Source organism: Silurus aristotelis (assembly GCF_946808225.1).
Source record: "Silurus aristotelis genome assembly, chromosome: 25".
NCBI classification, from domain to species: Eukaryota; Metazoa; Chordata; class Actinopteri; order Siluriformes; family Siluridae; genus Silurus; species Silurus aristotelis.
In genome coordinates, this window is record NC_139598.1 from 9,600,303 (window position 1) to 9,615,381 (window position 15,079).

The following is a 15,079-nucleotide window of genomic DNA, read 5'->3' on the forward strand; positions in this document are numbered from 1 at the left end:
TTCAAAATATTTCACAGCCACATTCTCTGTACTACAACTATTATAGTGTCCCTGTTACAAATGCTTAGTAAGAATGCATGCAGGTTACACACAATGTCCCCAGATGCTTATGTAATTCTTATTTAAAAAATATTATGCATCCGCTACAGCATGGTATATGTGAAACTGAACCATGATGACTATAAGTAATTCCCAAAAAAAATACCAAAGTCAATATAAAGATTTTGACTGAAACTACAGTTCAAGTCAAGTTTATTTCTATAGCGCTTTTCACAACAGACATTGTCTCAAAGCAGCTTTACAGAAATTAATAGTTAAGGTGAATGGTGTGCATTTATCCCTGATGAGCAGCCGTGGCGACTGTGGCAAGAATAAACTTCCTTAGATGTTATGAGGAAGAAACCTTGAGAGGAACCAGACTCAAAAAAGGGAGCTAATCCTCATTTGGGTGATATAAAGAGTGTGAATATAGTCTTTAAACAGAACACTGGATAGTGAGAACTAACATGAGCACTGGAGTGTAAGATGATGAGTATAAGTAATGATCTTTCTACAGTCTTTTACAGTCATTGTGGTTATAAAACCAGGAGCTACTGAGCAACTCATTATAAAGCTCAACATTTGCGATCATCACAGATCCAACACCAGCTTCTCCATACCATGACCTTTAAACACTTCAGGAGGTCCAATGACAAAACTCCACATGAAGTGGGATCCAATTGGCACTGCTATGGTTCGGGATGTTTGTGGGGTCGGCATCTACTTCTTTAAAAGGTCCACAATCTTCATAAGGTGGGACGTGACTGGAGCTGGAGCAACCTCAGGATGCCTCGGGATGGGTAGAGAAAGAGAAGCTGTGGAGAGGAATTAGCGTAGCTGCTGTTCATGACATTAACAGTACAAGTTGATAATGTGCATGCGATCAGATGTTCTGGAGCACAAGGTTATGATGTGATGTTTGTTATGTGTAGGCTTTGCTAAAAAGATACGTTTTTAATCTGCACTTAAACTGGGAGATTGTGTCTGAGCCACAAACAATGTCAGGAAGACTATTACAAAGTATAGGAGCTAAATGTGAGAATGCTCTACCGCCTTTAGTGGACTTTGCTATTCTAGTCGCTACTAGAAGTCCAGAGTTTTGAGATCTCAGGGAGCGTGACGGATTGTAGCATGTTAGAAGACTGGAAAGATAATTGGGAGCTAAACCATTTAGTGTTTTGTAAGTAAGAAGCAGTAGTTTGTAGTTGATTCGAAACTTAACAGGTAGCCAGTGTAGGGATGATAAGATTGGGGTTATTTGATCCTATTTTTTCGACCTTGTGAGAAACATCCACCTAGTAATGCATTACAATAGTCTATTCTGGAGGTCATGAACGCATGGACGAGCTTCTGTGCATAAGATATAGACAATTTTCTATAGCTTTCTTATCTTTTTTCTTAGCTTAGCAATATTTCTAATGTGGAAGAAGGCTGTTTTTGTAACATGGTTGATATTATTTTTAAAAGTATCTGTCTAAAATAACTCCCAGGTCTTTTACCGTTGAACTAGTAGTTACAGAACATTCATCTAAATGCAGGTTGAAATGCTGAAGCTCCTGTGTACTGGTTTTTGGGCAGATGAGCAAAATCTCTGTCTTATCAGAATTTAATAATATAAAGTTATGAGTCATCCAATCTTTTACTCTTTAACACACTCAGATATTCGAGAAAAAATTTAGCTGTATCGTCTGGCTGCGATGAGATATAAAGCTGGGTATCATCAGCATAACAGTGGAAGCTAATTCCATGCCTTCTAATAATATTTCCTAAGGGAAACATGTATATTGTGAAAAGCAGGGGTCCTAGAACTGAACCGTGTGGCACGCCATCATTTAGTTGCATTAACCTGAATAGCTCTCCATTTAAGTCTACAAAATGGTAACGATCAGACAGGTAGGATTTAAACCAGATAATGCCTATCCCTGAATGCCGATGTAATTTTGTAAGCGATCTAGGAGAAGATCATTATCTATAGTGTTGAATGCAGCACTAAGATCTAGTAAAGCTAACAGCGAGATGAAGCCTTGATCTGAAGCTAAAAACAGGTCATTAGCGATTTTAACTAGGGCAGTTTCTGTGCTATGATGGGGCCTAAAACCTGACTGAAACTCTTCAAAGATATTGTTCTCTTGTAAGTAGGAACATAACTGGGCAGACAATCTATTCTAAAATCTTAGACATAAATGGAAGATTTTAAATGGGTCTGTAATTTGATAACGTGTTTGGATTCAAATAAGGTTTCTTAATGAGAGGCTTAATAACGGCTAACTTGAGGGATTTAGGGACATGACCTAACGATAGTGAGGAGTTAATAATATTTAGAAGAGTTTAACCAGCTATATGTAACAATTCCTTCTGTAGTTTAGTTGAAATGGGATCTAACTGACATGTTGTTGATTAAGCTTCAGTAATAACATCATGCAGCTCTTCCTGTCCTTCACATGTAAAGCAGTGTAGTTGTGGAGTTTTAGGTGAGATTGGGTCAGGAGATGCTGTCAGAGGTTGGACTGCCACAATTGTTTTTCTAATACTATTGATTTATTCAGTGAAGAAATTCATAAAGTCCTCACTACTAAACTGGGATGGAATATATTTTTCAGATACCTGATTTGTTGTTAATTTAGCTACTTTACTGAAAAGGAACCTGAAATTGTTTTTTTGTCTTCTATGAGTTTGCTCAGGTGTTCAGCTCTAGCAGCTTTTAGCGCCTGTTTGTAGCTGAGCATATTGTCTTTATACGCAATTCTAAATACCTCCAGTTTAGTTCTCCTCCATTTTCTCTCCAGATTACGGACTGTTCTCTTGAGGGCATGCGTATGACTGTTATACCAAGGTGCAGGTGTTTTTTCTCTAACCTTTTTAAACGGAAGCTATGTTGTTAGTCATTTCATTAAGATTATTAGCATTTATGAGTTTAGTGAGAAATTGAGATAAATCAGGCAGGTTATTTATGAATCTGTCCTTAGTGGTCGAAACAATAGTCCTACCAGGTCGTTAACGTGGTGAAACACGGCTACCGGTAGTGTGTTCAAAATGAGGTAATGGTCTGTGATGTCATCATTCTGAGGTAAAATATCTATATCAGTGACGTCTGCTTCATTGGATATTAAGTCAAGTGTGTGGTTAAAACAATGAGTTGGTCTGGTGATGTTTTGTTTAACCCCAAAAGAGTTTAATAAGTCCACAAATGATAATCCTAGGGCATAGTTTGCAGTGAGACAGAGTGCATCGAGATTATTATCTGTGATCATCTCATTTACAATGAGTGCTTTGGGTGCAAGTGATCCAGTTGTGGGTACAGTTGTGTAGTGTTGGAACTTTTATGCCTTTCTGAGAATTATATTTCAATGAGCAAATCACCTTCTTTAAAACACAAAGGAATACCTTGCACTTACTACACATTACATATGCTTTGCTGTTACAACCAGATCTGTGACTCCTGGATGCATGTGCTTCAACCACCTTTTTTGAAAGATGGATCCCGCCATAGTGTCTCAGAGCTGCATTTGGCTGTGGTCTTCGCTTTGGACGTAGAGAAGTGTAGTCATCTTCACTCACTGAACATTCCTTCTTGGCCCCAAGTGAATAACTGTTTATCAAGTAGAATTTTTATTTCAAGGAACTTCAGTGGTTTCTTCAGTGTGAAAAAGTGTTTGCCCCTTCCTTATTTATTTATTTTTTTTTTGCATGTTTGTCACACTTTAATGTTTTAGATTATCAAACTAGTTTAAATATTAGTAAAAGAATACACAAGTGAACACAAAATGCAGTTTTTAAATGAAGGTCTATTATTGAGGGAAAACAAAATCCAAAACTACATGGCCTGTGTTAAAATGTGTTTGCCCCCCTGTTAAAACTGTGGTTTATCACAACTGAGTTCAATTTCTCTAGCCACACCCAGTCCTGATTACTGCCAAACCTGTTCACCATTAATATATCTCTTTAATAGGACCTGCCTGACAAAGTGAAGTAGACCAAAAGATTCTCAAAAGCTAGACATCATGCTGAGATTCAAAGAAATTCAGAAACAAATGAGAAAGTAAGTAATTGAGATCTATCAGTCTGGAAAAAGATATAAAGCCATTTCTGGAGCTTTGGGACTGACAAATGGCAAAAACATGGAACGATGGAGAACCTTTTCAGAAGTGGCCGACCGACCAAAATTACCCCACAAGCACAGCGACGACTCATCCAAGAGATCACAAAAGACCTCACAACAACATCCAAAGAACTGCAGGCCTCACTTGCCTCAGTTAAGGTCAGTGTTCATGACTCCACCATAAAGAAGCGACTGGGCAAAAATAGTCTGCATGGCAGAGTTATAAGATAAAAACCACTCTGAGCAAAAAGAACATAAAGGCTACTCTCAGTTTTGCCAGAAAACATCTTGATGATACCCAAGACTTTGGGGAAAATATTCTGTGGACTGATGAGACAGAAGTTTAACTTTTTGGAAGGTGTGTGTCCCATTACATCTGGTGTAAAACTAACACCGCATTTCAGAAAAAAAACATCATTCCAACAGTAAAATATGGTCGTGGTAGTGTGATGGTCTGGGGCTGTTTCAGGACCTGGAAGACTTGCTGTGATAAATGGAACCATGAATTCTGCTGTTTACCAAAACCCTGAAGGAGAATGTCCGACCCTCTGTTCGTGACCTCAAGCTGAAGCAAACTTGGGTTCTGCAGCAGAACAATGATCTAAAACACACCAGCAAGTCCACTCTGAATGGCTGAAGAAAAACATAATGAAGACTTTGGAGTGGCCTAGTCGAAGTCCTGACCTGAATCCTGTTCAGATGCTGCATAGATGAGTAAACCAAAATTCCTCCACAGCGCTGTAACAGACTCATTGCAAGTTATCGCAAACCCTTGATTGCAGTTGTTGCTGCTTAGGGTGGCTAAACCAGTTATTAGGTTAAGGGGGCAAACACTTTCCACACAGGGCCATGTAGTTTTTGATTTTGGTTATAATACAATAATAAAAACCTTCATTTAAAAACTGCATGTTGTGTTCACTTGTATTATCTTTTACTAATATTTAAATTAGTTTGATAATTTGAAACATTAAAGTGTGACAAACATGCAAAAAAAAACCTCAGGAAGGGGGCAAACACTTTTTCACACAAGTGTACCTTTTGTCTTTCTTAAATCAACTACTGTGTGTGTCTTGAGGCTTAATGTGCAGTAAATGCTATGACTGCTGGCTTGTTGTCAAGCTTAATAACGGAGGATTGGTCTGACCACCATTTCAAATGCCCCTCTTTCTTTCCTTTTAATGGTCTGATCACCTATAATATTTCACTCCTTTGGAATTTTGTTCTTCATGAGTGTTCCAGTTCCTGCGAGCCAATTCTCAATCAGGGTGAATGATGGAAGGTCACCTAGGTCAACAGTTGTAAAGAACTGGTCAAAGAACAGGTGCGTTCCTCAGGGAATGGACTCTGCCAAATAAAGAACAGCTTGTTCTCCAATGCCCATTAATAAAATAATGTAAGTAATATCATTTCTGTGTAAATGTTTAAAGAAATATATTTAAAATACTAAGAATAGGTGTACATTGTAATCCTGGACGGTTCTGATTCTTTTGCCTTAGCTTGCCCTGTCTGAAACTCATTCTCCAAAAAAAACCGAGTCATCAACGTCTACCTCAAACACTCAAGCATCTTAATCATCCTTACCAGATAACTCAATATCTGAATTTTCATAAACAATTTGCAGTAAAATTCTCTGTGCCTCTGATAACTTAAAACAAAATGTTCACCATTTTTTTAAACACAATCGATTAAAAATCTAAGTGGTTTTCAGAGTTTCATATAAAATAAAACATTTCAAGAGAAATTTGCTCAATGAAAATGATACTTCATTCCATAAAATGTCCTTGTGATGATGGATGCCATTTTCTTTAAGTAGCAAGAGGAAGTTCCCAAAACCATACCCCTACAAATTTGGTATCATTCAAAATGTCCCCTTTGCAGAACAAAAACAGTGAATTCAGTAGTATATATTTTGCTGGAGTGTAATACTTCTACCCCTTTGAGAAAATTTTTTATTCTGTTGATACTTTTGAAAAGGTTTTTACTTAAGTAAATCCAAATTTAGTCTTAAAAGAATTTAGTAGTATGCTGAAGGTGGAAGATATTCAAGCTCACATATAGACAAATTTGAACTGTGTGTAGTCAGAAAGATATATATATCTATATATCTATATATGTATGTATGTGTGTGTGTATATATATATATATATATATATATATATATATATATATATATATATATATATATATATATATGTATGTGTGTGTGTGTATATATATATATATATATATATATATATATATATATATATATATATATATATATATATATACACACATTTTAACATTTAAAACAAGGTCCTACCTTACTGACATGCTGAACGGCATATACTGTATGTGTGTGTGTGTGTGTGTGTGTGTGTGTGTGTGTGTGTGTGTGTGTGTGTGTGTGTATGTATATATATATATATATATATATATATATATATATATATATATATATATATATATATATATATATATATATATATATGCGCTGTACTAGGTACATAAACAAGATGACATACTGAGAGACACAGAATATGAATAACCAAGTGGGAGCTTTAATTGGAAATATTAAAATGCTTGTAGTTTTTTTTTTTTGGTTTATGATGAACAACACACAATCTTTAGATTCAGACGAAAAAAAGTGCTTCTTTAGTCCCTTTGACAAGTTTAAAGTGTTGACCAAAACTGACCTCTGCGCTTTTTTGCCCATAAAGCACCCTCACACAAGCCATTTTCTATGATTTAGGACTTCAATCATCAGACTCATATCTGTGGAGGAAGCACAGAAGAATATGACATATTTGATTACAATCATGATCTCAATTATCAGAATAATATTTTTGTAGGTTTAACAACCCTGATCGAAAAAGAAAGAAAAAACAAATATGCAAGCAGAAGTGACAAAGTTGCACATGTAAATGCTTTTGCAGCTCTAATCTAACTAACTTGAAATTGCTGTGTTTTTGGAGCTTTAAACATTAAATCTTACAGATATACAGAAAATAGCTTAATTTTTTTTAAACCTAAAGAAAAGCACAACACGTATTTTCCTATCATGTGGTTTTTACTATCACTAGTCCTGCACAATATTAATGAAAAAGAATAAATGAAAAACTGTACTGTAGCTGATGATTCAATTCAGTTCAATTCAAAAGGGAACCCAACCTCCTCTGGGTGGCACGGAATGTCCATTCATGATGATGTCTTTACATGAAAAGCCTAAATATCCATTAAGTTACTGAGCAACTTGAGAACTATGAAGATGACTTTGGACTGTAATTCATTTAAACAGTCTGCTTATGACTGCAGTTTGCATAAAAAGTTCCACATTTACGCACCTATCACTAAAAAGCACACCTCAACATTGATAAAACTATAATGAATAATCATTTCTTAATTGAATACATTTCTTAACTGAATAAAAACATGAAAAGCAACAAACAAATAATAGATGACTCTTATATACTACAGTACAGCTAGCAGGGAGTTTCTGTTATGCTACATTTAAAAAAACATTGCATTTAAACAATCCAAACAAAGAAAAACAGAAATAGTGAACAATATAATTATATATCACTTTGCAGTAACAAAAGTAATTTAAGCAATTAGCACACCTCTAGCCTTCGTGTGACACTCAGTTTTGATGTTATTGAATAGTTGATAATATAAATATTGAAAGAGACCCTGATGTTGCACATTAGGCCATTAGTTTAAGCTATGCACGATGCAATAAAATGTTTTAATTGTCTTCTTTCATTTTACACACTTTCCAAAAAACTTAAAATACGATATATATGAACTGACTACTGTGAAGTTATACAAAATCATTGCTCTGATCTTCTACACATCAATGGATTATTAGATATATTTAAGATAGTCATTTTACAATAAGAAAATAACAATTACAATATAATTTTTAACTGTTAGGTTTATATTTTATATGAATAATGTACAAAAATAATTTATTATATTCATAGCTGTGGGTTGTAGAAGCATTTTTATGCTTATGTAAATATTTTGTGCTAAAAGATGTTTTAAAACAGCAAAAATATCTTTGTGAAAAATGATCAGTATAGCGACTTAAAGTTACCCATCAGTTACATGTTCCAATATTTTTTGATAACAAAAAAAATATAAATATATTTGTGTATTCTAACTTCTCTTCTCTCTACACTGAAGATAGTCTTAATGACGTTGGCTGTATGTTTGGGGTCATTGTCCTGCTGCAGAATAAGTTTTTGGCCAATCAGACACCTTCTTTATGGTATTGCAAGATGAATATAACTGCCTGTATTTATCAGCACTAAGGACACCACTGATCCAAATATCCATCTCCGTTTGCAGAAATACAGCCCAAAACCTGCAAGGAACCTCCACCATGCTTCATTGCTGCCTGCAAACACTCATTATTGTACTGCTCTTCTGCCCTTCAGCAAACAACTTGCCTCCTAGTACAGTCTAATATTCAAAATTTTGACTTATCAGTTCAGAGAACCTGGTGCCATTTTTCTGTACCCTAATCCCTATGTTTTCATGCATGGTTTGAGTAATGTTTCCACATCAGTGATATGGCTTTTTAGCCACAATTGTTAAATTTTAATACCATTTCTGGCCAGATTTCTCTACACGAATTTACCTGGGTCCCACTGGTTTCTGACAGTTCTTTGCTAAAGTGACTGTTGGACATCTTCTGACATTGAAGAGAAGTTAGCATGATGTGTCTAATCTGCTGTATTAAGTTTCATTGGCTGAACACTGCATCTATAGTCCTTAACATTGCTAAATGATTTGTGCGTCTTCAAAATAGCTTGAATAGCATATCTTAAAATCCCAGTTTGCTTAGACATTTTTACCTGCGAGAAACCTTGCTCATGCACTATGCAAAAAACCTTGTGTCTTGTTGCTGACCTCAGTCTTGCCATGGTGTATGAATTGTGACATAAAACTTCCACACCCTCACCTTAGTAGCAGAGTTTGTCTGTTTCTAAGCCAGTTTTAAACCTTCTATTTTTCTGTTCAGTTAAATGACTGGGCTTCAACCTAGATATGAAATTTATGAGAATTTAGCACCTGCATGATATAATTGGTTAATCATACACCTGACACTGATCCTAAAAAAGCCAAAGGGTAGTCATACCAAAAATTTATTTGTTTTAGATTTTTCTTCTGTTCAGTCACTTTGCATTTTGTAAATTGATAAAAAACAAAAAAACAAAAAAAAAACTATAAATGTGCATTTTCATGTGCACTTTATAAACATGGATAATTACTTAAATATATATTAAATATTAAAGTAGACCTGACCTTTGCAGTCTTTTCCTGAGGTCCTTAATCTGGTCATTCTTCTTACTCAGAATCTCTTTCATGTTCCGATATGCAGCTGTCTGTTGAAACTTCTTATCTAGTTCCTAAATAAACACACACATTTGTGCATTTTGTGACACAACCATATTTTTATCCCCATAACCATCTTTTTACCACCAATTTTTATGGAACTTGTTGATGAACTATGCAGCATAGCATAGTTATGCTGCCTGGTCTTTGTACTAATCTAACATGGTGAAGAATTTGACACACAGGTCACTAGTGTTAGTGTGTACATATTCTAAATAATTTTCAGTACTTCAGCTACTGATATTTTGATATTTATAAAAATTGCTAACAATAGTTCCCCATAATACTGAATAACAATTGACCATATTTATTATTATGCATACAAATTAATTTATTCATATCATACATTTATTAATTTGCAAACATTTACCTAAGAAATCATTAGTGCTTAACCTGTTAGCCTTCGCCACAGCTTTTGGGGACTCACAGCAGAAAATGCCCTACCTAACTTTAATACTATACTATACTAATATATATATATATATATATATATATATATATATATATATATATATATATATATATATATATATATATATATATATATATATATATAATAACAAATAGTACATAACTATATGCTTTGAGACAGAGTCAGATGGTGCTATACTAAATCTGCTACTTATGATTGTATTGCACCTTGCAGAAATAACTTCTTGCAGAAATACTTTGAGTGTGCAAGCAACACTGCAAGTAAGTGCTATTTACGAGTGTATATATGAGTGCCACCTTTTGTAAGCATAGTTAACAGCAGTGTTGGGCAGTAACGCGTTACCGGTAGCGTTACTTTTAAAAATAAAGTAACTCCGTTACCGTATGGTGCGTTACCCGTTACTTTTTTAAATAAAGTAATTTCGGCTGAAGTGTAGACTACAGCCTAAATTGCTTACAGCAGCGTCGCATTATAGGATTGGTGGATAAACCACTGTAAACAGGAAGACGACGCACTGTGGTCGTGTCTCCGTTTATTCAGGTCTGTGCGGCAGCAATCTCGAGTCGAGGCGAGAGCAAGACGAGTTTCTCAAAGTGGAAATATGGTCATTATTTCACTTTAGTTGAGTATAAAGACAAAACCTTTTAAGTCAAACGTAAGTTGTGTCTTTCTGGTTTGAAGCTCGTATCTTCTGCGATAAACAGCAACTTCAATCTGTTGAAACACCTCCAGGACCTCCATGCCTGAGGAGCTAGTAGCTAGAAGCTAACCCGGTGTTCTGTTCTACATTGTTGATAGTTTTCATACTTCAGCTGTGAAAGGAACATTTTTAAGAGCTCAACACAACAGCAGAAGCCACTTTAGTTTTTGATTGTGAATATATTATTCAGCTTGTTTTGTTATTTATTTCAGAAATCCTTGTGATATATTCAGTTTGTGCTGCTCTGACTTTAATAAAATAGTGTTTAAAAATTACTTTGTGTTTAAGTCAGTTTTTTTGTTTGTATAGATCATAAAGCATAAAAGGGCATTAATGGGAACATTAAAGAAGGTTCTTTAAAAAAGTAACTAAAAAGTTACTTTTAACAGTAACGCATTACTTTTTGGTGTAAGTAATCAACAAAGTAACGGAGTTACTTTTTGAATGAAGTAACTGTAACTAGTTACTATTTTTTTTAGTAACGAGCACAACACTGGTTAACAGCATGTATAAATCTTCCTTAAAAAGACATCAAAGTGAGATCTGTAAAATCTGTATTTGAACAATGATTATTTAGCTTCAATGTTGTACACTAGAAACATTCAAAATGAATACCTTCTCAGCAAGGGCAAGCTGATCTTGAACACGGAGCAGCTCATGTTTAGCGGACACCAGGCTGTTTTGTAGTTCCTTTTGTGATGCAGAACTGGTGCTGAGTGTCTTCTCAAAATTAATCTGCATGGCTGCCACAGTGTCCTCCAGTCTAGAAATCTCCTTATCTTGCATGGCATGCTGAAGGACAATCAAAATGTGCCTTTATAAAATGTATGGGGTTTTATTATGTTATATCCAATTTATAGATAAAATAAAACTTTAAGTTCTATATTTGCTTAAGTAATGAATAGCAAAATTTTAATAATGACAAAACCTTAATTATCATATCTAGTTATCCAATCACAGAAGATAAATAAAGTTTGCTTGGCCAACCATAGAGGTTGGGGAAACACATCTTAGGGTGCCATACAGACTAACCTGCTGATCTCCCTGCATTTTCTGAAGATCAGTCAGGGCCCTCTCAGCCTCACACTTCTCATCTAGGGCATTCATGGCCTGCAACACAACAGCAGCATTTAAAAAATGTGGTATGTTTGCTCCAGGTATGCTACCGTATAAAAGATGGCATTTTAAATAACAAATCAGCAAATAAATCACAGCAAAAAAAATTGTCATAATAAGAGCACCTGTCTGATGAAATACATCAGAGCTAAAACAAAATTGTTTCATTGAGAGCCATATCAAAAGGGTATGCCTTGCATGTATGTACTGTATGTATGCATGAGTGATAAGTTAATTACAGTTATTTTTAACATGCAGGTGCATCACAAATTTTATATATATATATATATATATATATATATATATACAGTGGGTACGGAAAGTATTCAGACCCCCTTAAATTTTTCACTCTTTTTTATTTTGCAGCCATTTGCTAAAATCATTTAAGTTCATTTCTTTTCCTCATGAATGTACACATAGCACCCAATACTGACAGAAAAACACAGAATTGTTGACACTGTTGCAGATTTATTAAAAAAGAAAAACTAAAATATCACATGGTCCTAAGTATTCAGACCCTTTGCTCAGTATTTAGTAGAAGCCCCCTTTTGATCTAATACAGCAATGAGTCTTTTTGGGAAGGCTGCAACAAGTTTTTCACACCTGGATTCAGGGATCCTCTGCCATTCCTCCTTGCAGGTCCTCTCCAGTTCTGTCAAGTTGGACGGTAAACATTGGTGGACAGCTATTTTTAGGTCTCTCCAAAGATGCTCAATTGGGTTTAAGTCATTGCTCTGGCTGGGCCATTCAAGAACAGTCACGGAGTTGTTGTGAAGCCACTCCATCGTTATTTTAGCTGTGTGCTTAGGGTCATTGTCTTGTTGGAAGGTAAACCTTCAGCCCAGTCTGAGGTCCAAAGCACTCTGGAGAAGGTTTTCGTCCAGGATATCCCTGTGCTTGGCCGCATTCATCTTTCCCTTGATTGCAACCAGTCGTCCTGTCCCTGCAGCTGAAAAACACCCCCACAGCATGATGCTGCCACCACCATGCTTCATTGTTGAGACTGTACTGGACAGGTGATGAGCAGTGCCTGGTTTTCTCCACACATACCGCTTAGAATTAAGGCCAAAAAGTTCTATCTTGGTCTCATCAGACCAGAGAATCTTATTTCTCACGATCTTGGAGAACTCCATGCGGGTTTTCATGTGTCCTGCACTGAGGAGAGGCTTCCGTCGGGCCACTCTGCTATAAAGCCCCACTGGTGAAGGGCTGCAGTGATGGTTGACTTTCTACAACTTTCTCCCATCTCCCGACTGCATCTCTGGAGCTCAGCCACAGTGATCTTTGGGTTCTTCTTTACCTCTCTCACCAAGGCTCTTCTCCCCCGATAGCTCAGTTTGGCCGGTCGGCCAGCTCTAGGAATGGTTCTGGTCGTCCCAAACGTCTTCCATTTGAGGATTATGGAGGCCACTGTGCTCTTAGGAACCTTAAGTGCAGCAAAAAAATTTTTGGAACCTTGGCCAGATCTGTGCCTTGCCACAATTCTGTCTCTGAGCTCTTCAGGCAGTTCCTTTGACCTTTATGATTCTCATTTGCTCTGACATGCATTGTGATCTGTAAGGTCTTATATAAACAGGTGTGTGGCTTTCCTAATCAAGTCCAATCAGTATAATCAAAAATTTCTGGACTCAAATGAAGGTGTAGAACCATCTCAAGGATGATCAGAACAAATGGAGAGCACCTGAGTTAAATATATGAGTGTCACAGCAAAGGGTCTGAATACTTAGGACCATGTGATATTTCAGTTTTTCTTTTTTAATAAATCTGCAACAGTGTCAACAATTCTGTGTTTTTCTGTCAGTATAGGGTGCTATGTGTACATTCATGAGGAAAAGAAATGAACTTAAATGATTTTAGCAAATGGCTGCAATATAACAAAAAGTGAAAAATTTAACGGGGTCTGAATACTTTCCGTACCCACTGTATATATATATATATATATATATATATATATATATATATATATATATATATATATATATATATAAAGATATATCATTCAAGAGTTCTCCATTAGTTATTTAAGAAAGTCAAAATATTATATATTTTAGACTGTAAACTACATTTTTTTTTAATTGTGACAAATATAGCCTACAGCCAAAAAAAATAGCATGTCAAAATATTAGTATATTTATTACATTTAGTCTAATGTAATAAACCAACCCAGCCATTAGGGGGGCACAAGCCAGTGCACTCTTAGTGCCGGTCCCAAGCCCGGGTAAATGGGGAGGGTTGCGTTAGGAAGGGCATCCAGCGTAAAACATGTGCCAAATCAAATATGCGGATCACAAATGAGAATTTCATACCGGATCGGTCGAGGCCCGGGTTAACAACGACCGCCACAGGTATCGTTAGCCAACAGGGTACCGGTGGAAATTGGGCTACTGTTGGCCGAAGGAGGAGAAGGAGAGGAGGAAGACATCTACAGAGACGGCAGGAAAAGGAGCAGTGTAGGAGAGTAGAGGTTCGGGTTGGTACTTTAAATGTTGGTACTATGACGGGTAAAGGGAGAGAGGTAGCTGATATGATGGAGAGGAGAAAGGTAGATATGCTGTGTGTTCAGGAGACCAAGTGGAAAGGGAGTAAGGCCAGGAACATTGGAGGTGGGTTTAAACTGTTTTATCATGGTGTGGATGGAAAGAGAAATGGTGTAGGGGTGATTCTGAAGGAAGAGTACAGTAAGAGTGTAGTGGAGGTGAAGAGAGTTTCTGATAGGGTGATGATCGTGAAGGTGGAGGTTGAAGGGATGATGATAAATGTCATCAGTGCCTATGCTCCACAAGTTGGCTGTGAGATGGAGGAGAAGGAAAGATTCTGGAGTGAATTAGATGAAGTGGTAGATGGTGTACCTAGGAAAGAACGATTGGTGATTGGGGCAGACTTTAATGGGCATGTAGGTGAAGGGAACAGAGGTGATGAGGAGGTGATGGGTAGGTATGGTTTTAAGGAGAGGAATGTGGAAGGGCAGATGGTGGTAGATTTTGCTAAAAGGATGGAAATGGCAGTGGTGAACACGTATTTTAAGAAGAAGGAGGATCATAGGGTGACGTATAAGAGTGGAGGAAGGTGCACACAGGTGGATTATGTTCTGTGTAGGAGATGCAACCTGAAGGAGATTGGAGACTGTAAGGTGTTGGCGGGGGACAGTGTAGCTAGACAGCATCGGATGGTGATCTGTAGGATGGTTTTGGAGGCGAAGAAGAAGAGGAGGAAAGTAAGGATTGAAAGAAGAATAAGATGGTGGAAACTAAAGGAGGAAGAGTGTAGTGTGAGGTTCAGGGAAGAGGTCAGACAGGGGCTTGGTGGTGGTGAA

General features: G+C 36.5%; 1 protein-coding gene across 2 annotated transcripts in view; it reads right to left on the reverse strand.

The window, feature by feature from the left end:
• Positions 1–216: 216 nt before the first annotated feature.
• Positions 217–15,079, reverse strand: part of lztfl1 (leucine zipper transcription factor-like 1) — a 51,638-nt gene continuing 36,775 nt past the window's right edge. Inside the window, exons 7-11 of one of the 2 annotated variants that reach the window (XR_014531578.1) lie at positions 11,683–11,760; positions 11,266–11,442; positions 9,428–9,531; positions 6,814–6,892; positions 217–3,628 (exon numbers count right to left, since the gene is read on the reverse strand). Coding sequence is in view for 1 of the 2 variants with exons in the window: in XM_083530039.1 (XP_083386165.1) it covers positions 6,874–6,892; positions 9,428–9,531; positions 11,266–11,442; positions 11,683–11,760 (378 nt within the window). In the remaining variant the exon portion in view is untranslated. Of the gene's footprint in view, positions 3,629–6,658; positions 6,893–9,427; positions 9,532–11,265; positions 11,443–11,682; positions 11,761–15,079 lie in introns of those variants that run through there. The other variant, XM_083530039.1, reaches the window with a different exon arrangement.